Consider the following 22,267-nt stretch of genomic DNA (forward strand, 5'->3'; position numbering starts at 1 on the left):
ATATAAAAATAATGGATTTTTTCACCAACCTAATATTTAACTCAACATCATCGTTAGATATAGGCGTCATCCTTGACCATAACCGGAACTTCATGTAAAATTTCAAAGTGATCAGCGCGACATTTCCGCCCTCTATTGGGTTAATAATAATCCTAAACAATATCATAACACATATATACTTTTATATATTTACATATAACTTCCACATCCTTGGACATACATCAACAACTCGTTTTGGATATAGTCTAGGTCCATCAGGAGTAAATATATACGCCCCAGGAATAAAAATTTTGTCATATTTCACACAAAAAATTGGGTCTATTGGAACCCACTAAATTTGGTCCATCTTCATCAAAATAATAATGCTTATTCTTTGGCCAAATTCCCTTACTGGTGTATCACCACGAATACCACGAATTGTTCGGATCATAATTGTGGCCTTAGAACGACCAGAAAAACAGACAAAAATAATGCTTTTGGTCCATTTGATCTCCTCTATATATTGACGGATCATTATCGAAAACAATAGGGGTGTTTTTTGGCCAGAACCCATCCTACATGCAAAACAATGGACAGACGGACGGACGGACACATATAGGGCCAATATTTCACGATGTTACAAACTCTTGAGGCTGCTTAAAGTTATAATACCCTGACCACATAGTTGTGTAGGGTATAATAAAAATTTAAATCCTGAACTCAAAGCATAAATTACAGATCATATTTTGAAAATCTTGATTTTATTTTTCAAAAATGAATAAATAATAACTAAAACCTTTGCACAAAATTATATGTGTTTTTTGTTTTATTTTAATTTTAATTTTTATACTATTAAGACATTTTAATTTTATTAACAAATATTTTCCTTATAATGTACACCCTAACAACGTAATCAATGTAATTTTTTTTTCTATATATTGAAATTGTTTTCTTCTTTTGAAATGAAGCTCCATAAATAAGTCTCCTCCCCCTCCCTTCAACTCAAACCTCTGAGACTCCAAAGTGTTATGTCACTCCACATATATATAGTATATACTTTCTTTAAAACTTAGCAATCCAACGAAATCAAAAATAATAATAACACGTGTTTTATTGTTTCAATAATAATAACAACAACTTCTACTAAACCAAAGAAATATTAACAATTTTTTTGTTTTTCAAACTAACCAAACTAAAAAAGTAAAATCAAAAATTAATAACAACGACAATCATTTCGAAACTCACCACATGTTTCCCGTTTTATTTTTTTCTTCCAATTCCGATTTTTTTCTTTTTTAGTGATGATTCTAACGACAAAGATAATGAAACGTAGAAAAAAATAAAAACAAACTTAAAGACCATCATCCACCCTTTGTACGAAATAATTAACAACACACATTTGTAGTTTGAACCATGTAGTTTTGAAAATTGAACTAAAACCCCTCCTACATATTCTAAACTAAAGACAAATAACCTAACTAACGAAGATGATGATAATGGTGATCTAGAAAACATGGTCCTCCTAATGTAAAAAAAAATCATGGTGGATATATTAAAAATGTGTATTTGTATATACCCGAGTAACAACCACGAGTGGGCCTTAAAATTCATCCAAAAATAATAAATTCCTTAAATCCAAAGAATAAAGACAGAATGTGGGGAATTTAACAACAAAAACAGCATGCCATCCTATGTTTGTGGTATCAACAAAAACCCCTCTCCCAACCACTTGACAACTTTCATAATAATAATATTTAACGAATTTACACACAACGTTCCCCAAATATATTTAAAAATAATTATTGTATATAAAATAGTTTTTTGTTGTATATACAAAAAATCGCCACTAAATTCCCAAATCATAAAATTTAATAATAATCCGAATTAATTAAAAACACCAATCAGTCTGTGAATGTGTAAGTACATCAAGGAGTCCAAATTTGTTTAACCTTTTTAAAAAGAGAGTGTATATGTTTGTAGTTGTAGAGTGTAAAGCCATTTGTATATAAAAACCACACACAAATATTGTAAATTGGCTGTATATATTTTTTAAATATTAACAAAATTTATTAATTGCACTAACATCGGATAATTGTTTTTTTTATTGTGGCAGATATTATATTTATTATAGTAATATTTTGTATTTTCCCATATATAATTATACGTATTTAAATGCCAAATATAAATTTTAAAAAATTTAAAAATAACAAAATTATTATTTGATCCGAAAATTTAAAAAAAAAAACTTAGTTCTTTAGAGCCACTAGAAATTTAAATTATTAAATATATTTCTTGGCAATTTTATGTTCTTAAAAATTAACCGATCAACAACAAAAAGCGACGAGTATATAAAAAAAAGACTTTTAGAAAAAATACTATTACCAGGCCTAGATCAAGTCCGGAAATTAGACCTTTCTGGCACCTTCACTCCACCTGTCATAAAATTAAGCTAATAAAGTATTCGATTTGATCAAAACTGTCAACTTCGTAATATATTTACCAAGCCTGAGAATGGTAGACATTGGTCTCTTTCTGGTACCTCTCCATTCATTGCACATCATATTTTTACCCAAACCCTCCGCGACAATAGACAGATTCCATAGACCTCTGCAAACTGTAAAAAAACACTTTATTTTTTAATTTTTTTTTGTTTATAGAAATGCAGTCTGCAAAAAATTACATATTGTAGAACCAATTTTGGTTTCATAGAAAATTGTTCGTGTCATTCTATAGAGTAAACCCTGGTCGTGAAGACTGTTTTCTTTTCTATAAAAAAATCACAGGCCCACAGGACTGATTTTTTTCTGTAAAAAAAAAAATAAATCGCGAGCCCTCAGAAGTGCTTTTGTATATAACATTTCAAAGACATTCAAATAAAATTTTTCTATAGCAAAAAAAAAAAAAAAAAAAAAACACAGTGTGATACCCGACAAAAACAAGTATTTTATCAATTTCATTTTACAATTTAGAATGGACAGACGGACGGACACCCATGTCTAAATCGACTGTGGCTATTCAAGATTTAACGTTCGATAACACAAAAAATTTTTTCGGCGTTTCAAATTATTTGGATTATCACCGAAAATCTATTCTACACTTTACCTGTGATCCTTATTTCAAATTTAAGAGTTCTAGATCTACCAAATAAAAACAGTACCATATTTAGTACTTTTCGTGTCGTTATAATACGAGTTTCCCAAAATCCAGCCCAATCTGACATCTTGGACTATAAAAATTTCCAGATTTTAGCTTCAGCCATTTCTTCTGGGCGTTCAAATCATTAAGTCAGTCAGTCAATCACGTTACTGTTTTATTAATATAGATTAATTGATTAGAACCGAACTCTCAAGCAAATTTCGTGACGATCAAGAGATTTTGGGGCATCTGAAACAATTGACTATTACTTTATTGGTCCTTAACTGTGGCCTGTATCGTGTTTACAGCAAAAATCAGGAATTCGAATTCAAACAGACTTTTCCCGAGGACTGTGTTTAGGAAAGTCTGATCAATATTTGCAATCATGTGAATTCGAATGGTTATGGGTCGATTATGGAACCAAACTCCAGTTGCGATTTCAACGGGCAACGCCACTGAATATCAGCTTTTAACATTATGAATATCAACTTTTCTCAGTTACCGTCGATAATACTGTTTTGACACTTCTGAAATATTAGAATTATTGTAAACAAACAAAAAATTGAATATAATATTTCATTAAAGCTTATTTTAAGTGATCATAACCTCAGCGGAACTATTTTTTCCTAGTTTCCGAAAAGAAGGACGGTCCAACAGCAATTCCTCCTATCTTAAAAGTGTGTGCAGCTCTGAGTTTTTTTGCGGAGGGAAGTTTTCAAAAGTCCCATGGCAATGACAAAAACCCTGGCATGGCTCAACCCACAATGTCGGTAGTTTTGACCGAAGTTACTCTTGTTCGTAAATTCTGGCAATACTATTGCGCCTCCAGAAAAAACGCTAAACATTTTATCTAACTTGTTTCACTACATTTTCCTGTTCCTTGTCAGTGTTTAACTCGATTTCAAGCAGTTTCTCCACATTCAATGTATCTTCTGGATTCTCCATATCCAATGTACCTTCTGGATTTAATGTCCAACCCATGTGTAATAACAGGTCCGCTGCCGCCTGCTTCAATGCTGATAACAACACTTATTCCGATGGTCCACCACCGGTGATGTTATGGTTTCTTTTATTCTGCACCATCTTCTTTTTCAACTATGCCATAAAATGAATCAAAACTCTCAGCCATTCATTTGGAGTGCGTGTTGGTGGGCCATATCTGTTAAGGTCCCCTGAAATGGCCTTCCACACATCATCGGTAGTGGCTTTGGTTTGACCAAAAGTCCGCACCCGCGTGCTACATTTGGGTGAGCTTCCATCCGCGCAATTAAGACCTCAAATTGTTCTTTGGTAGTAATTTTAACCAATATTGAAACCCTACAATTTCAGTTATTATTGCTAAACAGAACTAAACAGGAACCAGAAATAAATGGTTGCCAAAAAATTCTATTTGAAGCAACTGACGTTGACAACAGTTGCCATCCATAATTCTAATTTGGCAACGCCAAATTAACTAAATATAAGAGAAAAAATCGAATCGATTATCACATTGTCGCAATATTTGATAGTATTTATAATCGATTTCAAATAAAAGAAACTTTTCTGTTAAAAACGATTTCGACTGTGCCAAAAATGTAGTATTGCACAATGTTTGACCAGTCAACATAGAAAAAGACTGACAAGTATCCTAATATTTAGACCAGTAGAACTACCAGATGGTCGTTTGTTATTTTAGGTGGGTTCATATTAACAATTTCTTGACGGCCTTTAGATAAGTCTGAGCTAACTTTGAAGAAATTCGGAACAATGAGTCCTAGGGAATTTAATTTTCTATTAGAGAAATGTTTTCGAATAGCTAAACCAGTAGGCCTATTCTCTAACTTTTTAACAACATTCGATATTGTTTATTTCACAACCATTTCATTTGTTTTGTTGTTTTTACAATAACAAAAGAAATGTAAACAATATCGATAATTGTTAAAAGTTACAGAATAGGCCTACCGAAAGCCAAAATTTTTTACCTTTATAGGCTAGATTATAATTCCTGACTGGATGCTTTAATTGAACTAGGGTCCGTTAATGGGCTTTTAAGTGCATATATACAAATTTACAAGTCTTCCGTGTAACGCGCGTCCATTTGCTAACCGGTTGGCATGTCATAAAAATTTTAAATCGAGAATGGGAGATTCCCATTAATTCGCTTCGTAAGAATTTTCCTCAATCGTTAAATAAAATATCAATTATTTTTTTCTAAAAAATGTTCTATCTGCCACAATAAAAAAACCCACAATCCGAACTCGATTTTGTACAAATGAGCTTTAACACAATCTAAACAAAATGTTGTAAATTAGTACAAAATACAAATAAACAATAAAACACGTTTATTATAACAACAATTCTTGTATAGAATTAACCCCCACGAAAAAAACTAAGAAAACCATACAAATAACAAAACCAAAAAAATCCAATGAATTTAATAAGTCTAACCTAATTGTATTGTTTTCCAAATTAACCAACAAAAACCAAAAAAAAAAAAAAAAATAATATAATAATAAAAACAACGCATGTTATGTATTTTAGTTTATATATATTTTAATAATTTAATTAATCTAATAATAGCCCCCAAAATAACTGGATATTAATAACGAATTTGATATAAAACAATTTCAACGATTTTAAACAAGAAAAAAGGTCATCTAACGACCCGTTACGATTTCCTTCAGACCTTAAATCGTATTATTATTCTTATTATTATTTCATTCCCCAATATATATTTATGATATTTACAAAAAAGCTAATGATATTATTGCTTGAATTTACTAAAAATTATATACATATATATTAAACTATTTACTTATTTTGCTGCATGTATGAATGTATGTATCTACCGATTTAAATATAACCAATTTCTTTTCTTCTTCTACTACTACTATTTGTTCTGCTGCTGCTTTAAATTTTAGTTACAATTATTTTTGTTTAAAATATTTTTCCTTTTTCTTCTTTCTTAAATAACATATATATACTGTTTTTAACATAAACAGACAAAAAACAAAAACCAAAACTGATATAAAAAAATACAGTGGAAAATTTATATAAAAAATAATTTACAAAATATAGAAAAAATATATATAAAACTTAAACCTATATAATATAAAAAATTACAAAAAAAAATCATTAAATTAAAAATATTCATTATTAAAAAATATAATATTTTTTTTAATAATCAGATTAAAAAGATTTTTTTTAATATTAAAAAAATATTTATTTATTAAAAATATATTTTTTATTTTTAATATTTTAATTTGTTTTTAAATAATCCTCATTTAATTATATAAACTTTCCACTGCATTTTGAAATTTTGTTTCCTTTATTTCTATTTTGCGTTACAACATCTTTTGGTAATAATTTACTGCCTTATTTTTCTTTACTGCTACTACTACTATAACACCTTTCTAAAATCTTAACACACACACACACACACTTTTAAAAATCTAAAAACACACCCGCTTAACTTTAACACAGTATCATATTCGTAAAACCGAATAATGGCTTATTTTGAAAGCTTGTTTTTATTTTCTAATTAAGCGCTAACTAATTGGCTATTTGTTATAATTAACCGCATGGGAAACAATTTGCTGGATATTCCAAAATAAAAAATTGAAATTTTTTATACCCGGAATATTTTAGCAATTTGCTTAACCAAATAAAAAATGTGTACTAAAAATTTAATAAGTTTATTAATTAATTGTGGCTTAAGTTATTGTTTATATCAAGAATATATTTTATAAACTATTTTAAAATCCAAATAATTAAAAAAATTAGAAAAACATTTCAGCAAGAGTTTTGAGCGATATCCTTCCCAGAATATAAATATTCGTTAAAAGTCCTACAACTTTATTAGGCCAGAAATTATTCTCAAAAAAAAAAAAAATAAATAAATAAAAATACAAAATGCCCGACACATATTCTTTCAAAATTCACACCTCGATTGGTGGGATCGATTTTAAGACCTTACTAATGGCCCCTAGAAATATTCTTTAAAGGATCAACACCATTTTAGGTTCTTTGTAAGAGTCCCTAAAAATATTATTCAAAAAATCTGCGCCTTATATTGATTTCTAAAAATATTCTTTAAAAAATCCACGCCTCGCCTTTGGTAGAGCCTCTCAAAATCCACGCCTCGCCTTTGGTAGAGCCTCTCAAAAATATTCTTTAAAAAATCCACGCCTCGCCTTTGGTAGAGCCTCTCAAAAATATTCTTTAAAAAATCCACGCCTCGCCTTTGGTAGAGCCTCTCAAAAATATTCTTTAAAAAATCCACGCCTCGCCTTTGGTAGAGCCTCTCAAAAATATTCTTTAAAAAATCCACGCCTCCACGCCGCCTTTGGTAGAGCCTCTCAAAAATATTCTTTAAAAAATCCACGCCTCGCCTTTGGTAGAGCCTCTCAAAAATATTCTTTAAAAAATCCACGCCTCGCCTTTGGTAGAGCCTCTCAAAAATATTCTTTAAAAAATCCACGCCTCGCCTTTGGTAGAGCCTCTCAAAAATATTCTTTAAAAAATCCACGCCTCGCCTTTGGTAGAGCCTCTCAAAAATATTCTTTAAAAAATCCACGCCTCGCCTTTGGTAGAGCCTCTCAAAAATATTCTTTAAAAAATCCACGCCTCGCCTTTGGTAGAGCCTCTCAAAAATATTCTTTAAAAAATCCACGCCTCGCCTTTGGTAGAGCCTCTCAAAAATATTCTTTAAAAAATCCACGCCTCGCCTTTGGTAGAGCCTCTCAAAAATATTCTTTAAAAAATCCACGCCTCGCCTTTGGTAGAGCCTCTCAAAAATATTCTTTAAAAAATCCACGCCTCGCCTTTGGTAGAGCCTCTCAAAAATATTCTTTAAAAAATCCACGCCTCGCCTTTGGTAGAGCCTCTCAAAAATATTCTTTAAAAAATCCACGCCTCGCCTTTGGTAGAGCCTCTCAAAAATATTCTTTAAAAAATCCACCCCTCGCCTTTGGTAGACCCTCTCAAAAATATTCTTTAAAAAATCCACGCCTCGCCTTTGGTAGAGCCTCTCAAAAATATTCTTTAAAAAATCCACGCCTCGCCTTTGGTAGAGCCTCTCAAAAATATTCTTTAAAAAATCCACGCCTCGCCTTTGGTAGAGCCTCTCAAAAATATTCTTTAAAAAATCCACGCCTCGCCTTTGGTAGAGCCTCTCAAAAATATTCTTTAAAAAATCCACGCCTCGCCTTTGGTAGAGCCTCTCAAAAATATTCTTTGAAAAATCCACGTCTCGCCTTTGGTAGAGCCTCTCAAAAATATTCTTTAAAAAATCCACGCCTCGCCTTTGGTAGACCCTCTCAAAAATATTCTTTAAAAAATCCACGCCTCGCCTTTGTTAGACCCAGAAAAAATATTCTTTAAAAAATCCACGCCTCGCCTTTGTTAGACCCCTCAAAAATATTCTTTAAAAAATCCACGCCTCGCCTTTGCTAGACCCCTCAAAAATATTTTTTAAAAAATCCACGCCTCGCCTTTGATAGACCCCTCAAAAATATTCTTTAAAAAATCCACGCCTCGCCTTTGTTAGACCCTCTCAAAAATATTCTTTAAAAAATCCAAGCCTCGCCTTTGGTAGACCCTCTCAAAAATATTCTTTAAAAAATCCACGCCTCGCATTTGACGGACCCTCTCAAAAATATTCTTTAAAAAATCCAAGCCTAGCCTTTGGTAGAACCCTCAAAAATATTATTTAAAAAATCCACGTCTCGCCTTTGATGGACCCCTCAAAAATATTCTTTAAAAAATCCACGTCTCGCCTTTGATGGACCCCTCAAAAATATTCTTTAAAAAATCCACGTCTCGCCTTTGATGGACCCAAAAAAAATATTCTTTAAAAAATCCACGCCTCGCCTTTGATAGACCCTCTCAAAAATATTCTTTAAAAAATCCACGCCTAGTTTTTGGTAGACCCTCTCAAAAATATTCTTTAAAAAATCCTCGCCTAGTTTTTGGTAGACCCTCTCAAAAATATTCTTTAAAAAATCCACGCCTAGTTTTTGGTAGACCCTCTCAAAAATATTCTTTAAAAAATCCTCGCCTAGTTTTTGGTAGACCCTCTCAAAAATATTCTTTAAAAAATCCACGCCTAGTTTTTGGTAGACCCTCTCAAAAATATTCTTTAAAAAATCCACGCCTAGTTTTTGGTAGAGCCTCTCAAAAATATTTTTTAAAAAATCCACGCCTAGCCTTTGGTAGAGCCTCTCAAAAATATTTTTTAAAAAAAGTCCACGCCTAGCCTTTGGTAGAGCCTCTCAAAAATATTTTTTTAAAAAGTCCACGCCTCGCCTTTGGTAGAGCCTCTCAAAAATATTCTTTAAAAAATCCACGCCTAGCCTTTGGTAGACCTGTCAAAAATATTCTTTAAAAAATCCACGCCTCGCCTTTGATAGACCCGTCAAAAATATTCTTTAAAAAATCCACGCCTCGCCTTTGGTAGAGCCTCTCAAAAATATTCTTTGAAAAATCCACGCCTCGCCTTTGGTAGAGCCTCTCAAAAATATTCTTTAAAAAATCCACGCCTTTGGTAGAGCCTCTCAAAAATATTCTTTAAAAAATCCACGCCTTTGGTAGAGCCTCTCAAAAATATTCTTTAAAAAATCCACGCCTTTGGTAGAGCCTCTCAAAAATATTCTTTAAAAAATCCACGCCTTTGGTAGAGCCTCTCAAAAATATTCTTTAAAAAATCCACGCCTTTGGTAGAGCCTCTCAAAAATATTCTTTAAAAAATCCACGCCTTTGGTAGAGCCTCTCAAAAATATTCTTTAAAAAATCCACGCCTTTGGTAGAGCCTCTCAAAAATATTCTTTAAAAAATCCACGCCTTTGGTAGACTCTGAAAAAATGTTCTTTAAAAAATCCACGCCTTTGGTAGACTCTGAAAAAATGTTCTTTAAAACATCCACGCCTTTGGTAGACTCTGAAAAAATGTTCGTTAAAAAATCCACGCCTTTGGTAGACTCTGAAAAAATGTTCTTTAAAAAATCCACGCCTTTGGTAGACTCTGAAAAAATGTTCTTTAAAAAATCCACGCCTTTGGTAGACTCTGAAAAAATGTTCTTTAAAAAATCCACGCCTTTGGTAGACTCTGAAAAAATGTTCTTTAAAAAATCCACGCCTAGTTTTTGGTAGACCCTCTCAAAAATATTCTTTAAAAAATCCACGCCTAGTTTTTGGTAGACCCTCTCAAAAATATTCTTTAAAAAATCCTCGCCTAGTTTTTGGTAGACCCTCTCAAAAATATTCTTTAAAAAATCCACGCCTAGTTTTTGGTAGACCCTCTCAAAAATATTCTTTAAAAAATCCACGCCTAGTTTTTGGTAGAGCCTCTAAAAATATTTTTTAAAAAATACACGCCTAGCCTTTGGTAGAGCCTCTCAAAAATATTTTTTAAAAAAAGTCCACGCCTAGCCTTTGGTAGAGCCTCTCAAAAATATTTTTTAAAAAGTCCACGCCTCGCCTTTGGTAGAGCCTCTCAAAAATATTCTTTAAAAAATCCACGCCTAGCCTTTGGTAGACCCGTCAAAAATATTCTTTAAAAAATCCACGCCTCGCCTTTGATAGACCCCTCAAAAATATTCTTTAAAAAATCCACGCCTCGCCTTTGGTAGAGCCTCTCAAAAATATTCTTTAAAAAATCCACGCCTCGCCTTTGGTAGAGCCTCTCAAAAATATTCTTTTAAAAATCCACGCCTCGCCTTTGGTAGAGCCTCTCAAAAATATTCTTTAAAAAATCCACGCCTCGCCTTTGGTAGAGCCTCTCAAAAATATTCTTTAAAAAATCCACGCCTTTGGTAGAGCCTCTCAAAAATATTCTTTAAAAAATCCACGCCTTTGGTAGACTCTGAAAAAATGTTCTTTAAAAAATCCACGCCTTTGGTAGACTCTGAAAAAATGTTCTTTAAAAAATCCACGCCTTTGGTAGACTCTGAAAAAATGTTCTTTAAAAAATCCACGCCTTTGGTAGACTCCGAAAAAATGTTCTTTAAAAAATCCACGCCTTTGGTAGACTCTGAAAAAATGTTCTTTAAAAAATCCACGCCTTTGGTAGACTCTGAAAAAATGTTCTTTAAAAAATCCACGCCTTTGGTAGACTCTGAAAAAAATGTTCTTTAAAAAATCCACGCCTTTGGTAGACTCTAAAAAAATGTTCTTTAAAAAATCCACGCCTTTGGTAGACTCTGAAAAAATGTTCTTCAAAAAATCCACGCCTTTGGTAGACTCTGAAAAAATGTTCTTTAAAAAATCCACGCCTTTGGTAGACTCTGAAAAAATGTTCTTTAAAAAATCCACGCCTTTGGTAGACTCTGAAAAAATGTTCTTTAAAAAATCCACGCCTTTGGTAGACTCTGAAAAAATGTTCTTTAAAAAATCCACGCCTTTGGTAGACTCTGAAAAAATGTTCTTTAATAAATCCACGCCTCGCCTTTGGTAGACCCTCTCAAAAATATTCTTTAAAAAATCCACGCCTCGCCTTTGGTAGACCCTCTCAAAAATATTCTTTAAAAAATCCACGCCTCGCCTTTGGTAGACCCTCTCAAAAATATTCTTTAAAAAATCCACGCCTCGCCTTTGGTAGACCCTCTCAAAAATATTCTTTAAAAAATCCACGCCTCGCCTTTGGTAGACCCTCTCAAAAATATTCTTTAAAAAATCCACGCCTCGGCTTTGGTAGACCCTCTCAAAAATATTCTTTAAAAAATCCACGCCTCGCCTTTGGTAGACCCTCTCAAAAATATTTTTTAAAAAATCCACGCCTTTGGTAGACCCTCTCAAAAATAAATCCACGCCTTTGGTAGACCCTCTCAAAAATATTCTTAAATAAATCCACGCCTTTGGTAGACCCTCTCAAAAATATTCTTTAAAAAATCCACGCCTCGCCTTTGGTAGATCCTCTCAAAAATATTCTTTAAAAAATCCACGCCTCGCCTTTGGTAGACCCTCTCAAAAATATTTTTTTAAAAATCCACGCCTTTGGTAGACCCTCTCAAAAATATTCTTTAAAAAATCCACGCCTCGCCTTTGGTAGGCCCTCTCAAAAATATTCTTTAAAAAATCCACGCCTCGCCTTTGGTAGACCCTCTCAAAAATATTCTTTAAAAAATCCACGCCTCGCCTTTGGTAGACCCTCGCAAAAATATTCTTTAAAAAATCCACGCCTCGCCTTTGTTACACCCCGTCAAAAATATTCTTTAAAAAATCCACGCCTGGCCTTTGTTAGACCCCGTCAAAAATGTTCTTTAAAAAATCCACGCCTCGCCTTTGTTAGACCCCGTCAAAAATGTTCTTTAAAAATCCACGCCTTTGTTAGGCCCGGAAAAAAATTCTTAAAAAAATCCACGCCTCTTACTTCCCTTGATATCGCTCAAAATTATTGCAGATTTTAATATTTTTTTTATTAAAACTTTAACTTAAGCCCTTTTCCGCAAATTAAAATTCGCCTAAAACCGATCTGTTTTGAAAATTGGTGTTTAGCTTTAAATATTGTGTTACTTTTTTTCAAAATTTTATTTAGCAATAAAATTTATTATTACAACAACAAAATTGAAAAAAAAAAAAACTAAAATCTACAACCAATTATTTTTCCAAACATAACTCATCTCATAATATCTTTGACATTTTTTTCTCTCTTTCAAATCGAAATCGAAAACCAAACCAAAAACTCAAATATTTGCAAAATTCCACCACATTCATCCATTCGAAACCAAACCAAAAATCAAATCAAAAACAATTCTCCATCTAATCTCTAAATTGTCGAATTGCCGATCCGTAGAGACACTATCCCCGAGGAATCTTATCATCATGGATACTCGAAATCGCTGTGTGAACCGGCCGGCGAGGAATGGGAAGCAATGTTAAGCGATGCGGAACGGGCCGATCACGCCAGTACCAACAGTGAAAAGGTACTGCGCAGCAGCGGCCGAGAACCCCTGCTCTCACGCCTGACACCACGTGCCCAAATTCGACGTGGCATGGGAGCTCATAGTTCGTCGGGTGCTGCCGGTTCGGGCAGCAGCAGTTCCGCATTGGGTAGTAATAAAAAGAGTCAGGTTACGACAGCTTTACTTTCCACCTCCACGTCCGACTATGACGACGACAATGATGAAGATTTCGATTTGTATGATGATGAAAATATCGTTGTGACCATTGATCCGGCGAATCGTCGTGATCATCAGCACCACCGAGGTGGTGTTGGTGCCGGTAGTGGCAGTGATGGTGAGGGCAGTTCGGCCACCACTTCCACCACCACAACCATACGTCTGACGCGCAACAATGACGAAAGTATTATTTGAGTAAAAAAGGATCACGAAGCGGAACGGAATGTAATGATGATGATGGCGGCCTTTGATGAAGAAGAACTTGAAGAAGTGACGACGACGGATGCGGAAGATGATGGAGATATAGAAGATGATTATGCCAACACCGAAGGTGATGATGTTGAACTGGATTATGAGAATGCATTTGATGGTCATCACACTCGTGGTGATGAAGAGGACGACGACGACGATGATGATTTAGAAAGACAAGAACAACAACAATTATTGATGGGTTCACGTAAATCGAGAAATTTCTTTAAATATGAAATGTTTTATTGAAAATTATAATTGATTGAAGAAGAAGAAGACAAATAATAAGTTGAGGCAAGATCTTTTTGGAAACTTGTAAAGAAAAGTGTTTAATAAATAATTATTTTATTTTGAAAAAATGTGTATAAGAGCGGTCCAATACTTAGCAGAAAATTGTTTTGGTTTTTTGAAAATAGATTTGATTGTAGTTCCCCATTGTGTATAGATGAGAGTATGTAATGATGTGTTTTTTTTAGTATTTTGAAATGGAAATAATGAAAATGTAAAGAAGAAGTAACTTAATACTTAAATTAGTCTTAAAATTCCCATCCACACACAAAAAGCCTCATAACACAAAACAGTAATTAATGCAAAAAAAAATGTAATTAAATATTTTAATAAAAAATAAATAAATGTGATTTTCAAGTTCTTTTCAAGGATGCATTTTTAATAAAAAATCAGATATGTTGCAATATCTTTGAAAATAAATCAATATTTAAAAAAAAAATTAAATAACAATTAAATATTTAATTATTTTATTTAAAACAAGAATGTTATAGAATATTTTAAAATTATTTTAATAAATTAAAACATGTTTGAAAATATTTATAAATGTATAATAAAGTAAAATTTGTAAAGAGTTCAAAAATTTTAAATAATATTATAATAATATAATTATATACAAACATTTCAAATATTTCAAAATTCAAAATTTCCAAATTAGTAAGCAATTTCAAATGTTTTTTTTTTTAAATTTAATAAATTTTCAAAATTGTTTTTTTTTTTATTTTATTTAAAATTTTCACGGTTTGTTATCAATGACTAATATTTTAATAAGTATATAAAAAATCGGATATTGAAATTAACAAATAATTTGAGAAGTTATTTTAAATACAATTTGTATTTCTATGTTTTAAAACAAAATTGTATAATTTAAATGTACATTTAAATATCTTATTATTCCCAATTAATTTTTTTGTTATATACTAAGTAATCAGTTTTGCAAATATTCACATATTTTTAAATTTTTTACGATTTTTACAATGCAGTCAATGTCCGGTATAACGATTGATATATTGTCAGGCCCATTCGTTATACGAAAAATTCGTTGTATCACGAAGATTATTTTGTGTTGAAATTTTATTAAATACATTAATTGTCATTTCTAACATAAACTAAGACAAAACTATTATGTTTTGCACCATTCGTAATACCTAGTACAAAAATTTGAAAAATTGACTATTTTGTTCATTCGTTAAACTGATTATTCGTTATACCGATGGTTTACTGTACTGTTATTCAAATTGATAAAATTTATATTTGTTTTTATATTTTAATTTAAATAAGTATTGTTTATATATATATATATTTTATAACATAAAACCGTGGTCAATTGTATTTCGACGAAATCCTTTTCCGTAATTATGCCCTCAGCTTTTAGGCTAAAATATGCCTCATCCAAATAAGATTTTTTTTTTGCCAAATTCATTTCATATAAGTTGTAGTTGAATAACCGTTTTGATCCAACCATTATACCACCGGTCAACTACTTCTGTTATCGCCCACACAAAATGTTCAAAATATTGTTGACGAATACATTTATAATAACATGCGAAGGGCGTGTTCAATTTGACAAATATTGCCGGACTTTAAAATGTTTCATTATGGAACCCATCGCGCCACTGTTTCTGGTATCTCCCCCTCCCTAACATAATGTCAAAATTTTGAACATTTAGAAATCTCATATGAAGGAAATCATTCAAATCGGGCTCGTCGTAATAATTGTACCGAACCTAGATAACGACCGGTTCCGGTAGACTCCATCAAAGTGACAACTTTGCACATCACAATATTTTTACCAATCAAATCCATAGATGGGAGCAATTGGTCCACTCTTTCTGATACCTCTCCACCCCACAAAGGCTCAACATTTTGAAAACATGTAAATTCAATAGGTAGAATCCGATTAGATCCATTGATGATTGCACATCGCAATGATTGCAACAATCCTAGATCATGTCCGAAGGTGGGACTCATCTGTTCATATCTTTTGCGTACCACCCCCATAAAATGGTCAATATGTTGCTGAATATGATTTTATAATAACATACGGCGTATCCGATTTGAACCTATTTATACAATCTAACCAAATCCTTCTAATGGTTCACGCTTTCTGGTGCCTCCCACACATTGTCAAATGTTTATACCCTCAGGCTTATGCTACGGCAAAAATGTTCCTCATCGAAATATAACTACCTCAGTGAGCATTCGATTTAATTCAAACCTTGCACATAATTCGAATGTAGGGAATATCGGTCGATAACACCATTTGGTACCTCCCCCAAAAGAAATAATAATCATGCAAATTTTTTTAATAATATATTTAACAAGGCTATAATTTGATAATTTTGAATTTTTTTACAATCCAGTTTTTAAATAAATTGCCATGTACAATTAATGTTACTGACGATAATGTTTATCCTATGTAGGGTAGGTACAAGAAAAATTGTATCTATAAGTCCAATTTTTCTGATTTCATTTAGACTTTATATGTAGGGTAGGTACAAGAAAAATTGTATCGATGAGTCAAATTTTTCTGATTTCATTTAGACTTTATATGTAGGGTAGGTACGAGAAAAATTGTATCGATGAGTCCAAATTTTTCTGATTCCATTTAGACTTTATAATGATATTGCAATGGACATAGTTTGATATCAAATCGGTGTCTTCATCAATGCAATGAAGTAACCGATTTGATATCAAACGGTGTTCATTGTAATATTTTTACCAAACCTAAATAAAATCTGAAAATGTGACCCATCGATAATTTTTTTTGTAACTAACCTAAAAAGGATAAATATTTCCTTCACTAACCTTGATTATATATGGTAATATTTTTTTTTTACAAACTAACACTAAATCCGAAGATGGGATCTATATACCTACCCACAGGCAGTTTGTGTTTGTCACCAGTTGTTTTCCTGTCGGAACCGACAATCCAATCCCATTCGTGTCCCACATCGGAAATAGGTTGGTAATTATATAGTCTAATAAAGAGACCAAGAGACGGATTCCATTGAAATTGGTTAGAATCGGTTCAGATTTAGATAAAGAATTGACCTCTTAAAAGGGTTAGCTCCAGTGGAGAAATTTGAAGCAATCATGATTCGAGTTTTCTTCTGACCATGAATTTTAGCCAAGAATATAGAATTAAATTACCCAAAAAGCAGACCTCTTCTTTGAAACCATTTTTTGGACGACCTACTGGTCTTCTACATATCGGCCTTCTTTTAGAAAACCTGAAAATCTGTTGGCCTGTTAGCATAAATAATAACTTCCATTGGAGGATCAACTGGTATTTTATAAGAATACCTACTGATCATCTATAAAAACGCCTCTAGCTCCTCTTACATTAGAATATTTCCATGATGTCTTTTTACGAAGCCACCATTTTGATCCGTATCCAAGAACCCAATCATTGTTGAATTGATACGCAATTCTGCAGAGCTTACCGAAGTGAGTTTAGAATATTTTTTTTCTTCCAATTTTATGTAAATGGTGTAACATGGATCCAAAGTTCGACCATTTGAAATGTAATTTTGTATAGCGTACTTTATTTTCATAAAGGAACGTGTACGGCTTTCTTCAAATCAACCATTTTGATCCGTATATAATTTCCACCAGGTTTCTTGTAAATAGTGTACTATGAACTGCATCTTTGTTTAAATGATACGCAATGCAGAGCGCATCGAATTGAAATTGTATAGCGTCCTAAATTTTTTTTCCAACTTAATGTAAATGGTGTGTCGAAGATGCAATATTTTTCTGATTGACAAGAAATTTTGCACGGCGTATCGGATTGAGTCTAGAATAAATTGTATTAAATTATCTTAAAATCATTTCAGATTTGAATATAGCTTTCATATATATTTTTCTCCATTTTTTTCGTAAATTGTGCACAGTAGACCTAATACTTTTCCGTCCTAGAATGTCTTGTGCCAAGTTTTCCTTAAATTCCTTTAGATTAAAACAGAAATGCAATTTTGTATAGCGTCCTGTATGCAGTTTAGAATGGCTTGGGCCAAGTTTTCTTAAAATCGGTTCTGATTTCAATACAGCTCCCATATATATTTTTGTACAATTTCACGTAAATTGTGTATTGGAGACCCTATATTTGTCTGATTGACATGAAATTTTGAATATCGTACCGAATTAGGTCCGGAAGCATCTCCGTAGGAGCATCTCTTCTATATTTTCATTGTGTTCATGTGTATTGTATAGTGGATGTCATACGACTAAGGTATTTTTCTTAATGGTTTTTATGTGAATATGTTATCTATTTTTTTTTATTAATTTCTAATTCATAATTTAATTTTTGTTAACTTTTTTTGTTTTAATTTAAATATTTGATACAATTTTAAAATATTGTATACAATATAAATAAAAATGTGGAAATCAATGGGACACTTTTAATATCGAACAAAGCCGAAATAGTAGCCTATAATGCCTACTAAACGAGATTTTTTTTTAAACAAAAAACTTGACAAAATGTATTAGTCTCGTATTTAATTATTGTTATACTCATTTGTACTAATAATGTTTGAAATTTCTCTATACTGAAAATAAAAGTTTTCTATTGAAATAGAGGAAAATCGCATTAATTGAGGGCTACCTTTTCGGTTTAACCATAGAAATTATGTCCATTCTTATAATTATCTTATACAAATACGTCATATACAATTTTACATTTCGTTTAGATTTATTAAATATGTTATTCGCTTCAAAAAGTTACATACTTGAAAAAATTGAAAATCACATTTATTTATTTTTTACAGAAAACTTTCCTCCCAAAATATAAACAATGAAACACAAACCCTTGAAAAAGTAATAATTTTAATTTCAATTCTGTTTATAATTTGTATTAGTGAAATATTTTACAAAACAAACACAAACACACAAAATGTAATAATAAAATAAAAAAGTAAAAAACAATAAAAAATAAATAAAAAACAACTTACACACAGTTATTAAATGCTACACAAATTAGTTTTTAGTATGTATTATGTATTAAAGTTACAAAAAAAAAAAAAAAAACAATATTAGTAAAAGAAAATATGTTTGTATAATAGTTTATAGTATGTAAATTACAAAAACAAAACAAATACACTTATTGTATTATGTTAGAATGTTTATATTTTAAACAAAACAACTTAAGAAACAAAACAGAACAATTAATTAACAATATAACTTGTTATAAAAAAAAACTACAAAAGAAAACAAAAAATAATTTCAATAGCAACGAGTTACTTATTTATGTATGTACGCATATCATTTAAGTTTTCATTTCTGTTTACTATTTCCCCCTTTTCACTTCCTTTCACATTTAGTGATTTTTATTTCAACATTGATTTTTTTGCGATTTTCTAAAAATCGTTAAAGGGAAACTAATATTAAAATAAAAATTAATTTTCAATAATGTAGAATATCAAACAATAACCACAAATATTTTTAAATGCATTTAGTCAATTGTTTTTGTGTTTACCGATTCAGTGGTATTAAAAAAAACTAAAATAAAAGAATAATAAATAAACATAATTTTATTATTGCAATTTTAAATTCTCTTATAAAAACTGCAATATATTTCTTTAGACTTCACTTCATTATTAGCCAAGTATGATTTCAAAGATCTTTTGTATTATATAAATAGGTCTGATAATTTGTTTTTTAATATAAAAGAAAAAATAATTCAATATACTTACATGAATAGCTTTACAAATGGTATCCCAACACCAGCTCAAAGTCCATACCAAAACTAAAGATAATCCCAAGGGACTACGAAGTTATAATACAGAGGAAAATAAATTTTTTCGATATGTATTATTAGAAAAAAGGTCCAGAGACCTGCGAATTTTCAGAAAAGAAAACAACTGTCCCTTAGATGCAGACATTTTTTAGAAAAAAAAATAATAAAATAAACCCAATTTTTGGACAAAAATTCTGTCCCATTGAACAGTAAGTTTTCTCTCTTGAGGGATTATTTTGTAGAATTGTAGACATTTTTTTTTCTAAAAAATATTTTGCCTATAGAACTGCTAATATTTCTTATAATAAATCAATTCCGAAATACAAAAAAAAAAAAAATGTCTATAGCAAACTTCAGACCGAATTGTTACAGGAAAATATATGCTCCATGGGTCTGGGTTCCTATGGGAACGATTTAAGTACCTCCAAAAGCCCTGCGAATTTTTTTTATACAGAAAATATCACTACCAAAGGACAGTGAAGTTCTGCAAATATTTTCTATAAAAATCCACTCCTGCAAAAATCAGTTCCAAAAGATTTAAATTTTTTTTTATACGGAAAAAATCAGATCCAAGAAATTGTCAATAGAGAACAAATCGGATACAATTGAATGCCCTTGAGGCCTATTGCTGTAAATCTTTATACCCCCTACCTTACGGGTACATACGTTTTGCTACTACAATAATACTGTGTCTTATTGAAATATCAGTTTTAGGCCCCATTTTTCTTTGGGCCAAATCCATTTTGGATAATTTTCAGTCGATTTACCAATGTTCGTCTGTCCGGCTATCGAAGGGAATCCCAGATTTTTTTCAAGCTTTGCTCATCGCAATTTTTTCCCCAAACTAAGTTCGTAGAAGGGACACAACTGGCCCTCAGAACTCGGGATAAAATGTTTCTATAGCAAACAAAAATCGCAGTCCTTGAGGACTTTTTCTATAGAAAAATTCGATGAAAAATTCCTTTCTGGTCCTCCAGGACTATTTTTTTCTAAAAAAAATCGGGATACAATTTTCTACAGCAAAAAATTACAAAAAATCATTCCTGGTATCCAGGACTAATTTAAAAAAATCCCATGGCAGCCTCTCAGGGCTTTTTTGTAAAACTTTTTAAAAGAAAAAATGTCGGTCTCTCGGGAAAAATCGCCGCCTAGGGAAAAAATTGCTATAGAAAAAAATCCTTGAAAAATTCCTTCCTGGTCTTCCACAGTCCTCCAGAACTATTTTTTTTATCGGGATTACAATTTTTTATATAAAAAACAAAATTGTAGCCCTCTAAGAATTTCCATAGAAAGAAATCGTTCCCGGGCATCCACAGTCCTCCAGCATTCATTTTTTCAATTAAAAAAAAAATCCCAGGCCCTCAGGGAGCCTGAAAAAAATTGACAATACCTCCGAACAGATTTGAAACTATGGAAAACATTTACAGACCCACAGGACCTGAGACCCTCGGATTTGATTTTATTGAATATTATTTTGTAGAAAAATTTTTAGTCGCTACGGATTGAATTTTTGTATAGAAAAAATTCGTAGGACTACGTCTATATTTTTTATAGAAATTTTCAGTCGCTCGCAATCAAAAATCTCAGACCTCCAGGACAACTTTTTTGCTATTTTTGACCCTAAGTACTAATTTTATTTTGTGCAGGGAAACAAGACGGGGGTTTTCTATAAAAAGTCCTCCAGAACTAATTTTGGCTGAAGAAAAAATATCGTACCTTCAAATAATTTTTAAGTATCGAAAAAGTTTGCAGACCCATAGAACCTGAGGCTCTCAGATCAGATTTTCCATATTGTAGAAAAATTCGCACTTGTTCAGGCTTGAGTTTTTCTAGAAAAATGTACTGCCAACGACCTAATTTTTCTATTGGAAAAAAATCACAGAAGTTAGAACATATTTTTATACAGGAACACTAAGCCTTAGGTCCTTTGCAGTCCTCCAGGACAGAAAAAATATCGTGTGTCCTCAAAACTGGTTTTTTATAAAAAAACATTGCAGACCTGTTGAAATATGTTATAGAAAAAGTCGTCGTACCTCCCTCCAGGACCAATTTTTGTCTACAGAATAATATCGTATGCCCTCAGAACAGATTTGTATGTATTAAAAATAATTTGTGGACCATCTATATTTAGGATATCTAAGGACCTCAGGGCATCCAACGGCCGCTCAGATTTGAGTTTTTCTAAAAAATAAAAAAATTGCCGACTTCTGTACGAATTTTTTTCTATAGAAATTGTACAGAAAATTTGAATTTGTTTTCAATCATAGAAAATAGTTCGCAGACCTTCAGGTTCACATTTTATCTTCTGAACATTTTTGCAGACTACATGTACTTCTTTTTTCCTTCAGAAAATTTTCCATTTCCTGAGATTGATTTTATTCTACAAAAAGCTATATTTTCAGGCTCAAGGGATTGGTTTTTTCTATAGAAAACATTTTCAGGTCTTCAGGATAAATGTTTTTCCATAGAAATTATTTTTGGTCCTAAGAAATTATTTTTTCTGTAGAAAAAAATGCTCAGTACATTGAGACTGTTTTTTCTTATTGACAAAATATTTGCAGACCGTCCGCACAAGTTTTTTTTCTATAGAGGATAATTTATTTTCAGGCCACTAGTGATGAAGTTTTTTAAATACAAAAATTAAAGGGCCTTTGGACCTGATATTTTTCTATAGAAACAAATCGAATTAATAAAATCGTTGGTGTTTTTGGGGTACCTACCAATATTGCCTGCTTTATTTAATTTTGAAAATTATGTGTTCCAATTGATTACTTATTACAACAATAACA

General features: G+C 31.6%; 1 protein-coding gene across 1 annotated transcript in view; it reads left to right on the forward strand.

Moving 5' to 3' along the window:
• Positions 1-13,462, forward strand: part of LOC133335919 (uncharacterized) — a gene marked incomplete at its 5' end in the record, with an annotated part of 47,200 nt that extends 33,738 nt beyond the window's left edge. Inside the window, one exon of the mRNA XM_061544212.1 lies at positions 12,883-13,462. Coding sequence (XP_061400196.1) covers positions 12,883-13,402 — 520 coding nt within the window. The remainder of the gene's footprint in view (positions 1-12,882) is intronic.
• Between the last annotated feature and the right edge of the window lie 8,805 nt (positions 13,463-22,267).

Source organism: Musca vetustissima, unplaced genomic scaffold, assembly GCF_032173495.1.
Source record: "Musca vetustissima isolate MV318-11 ecotype Yass unplaced genomic scaffold, APGP_CSIRO_Mvet_v1 utg137930, whole genome shotgun sequence".
NCBI lineage: Eukaryota > Metazoa > Arthropoda > Insecta > Diptera > Muscidae > Musca > Musca vetustissima.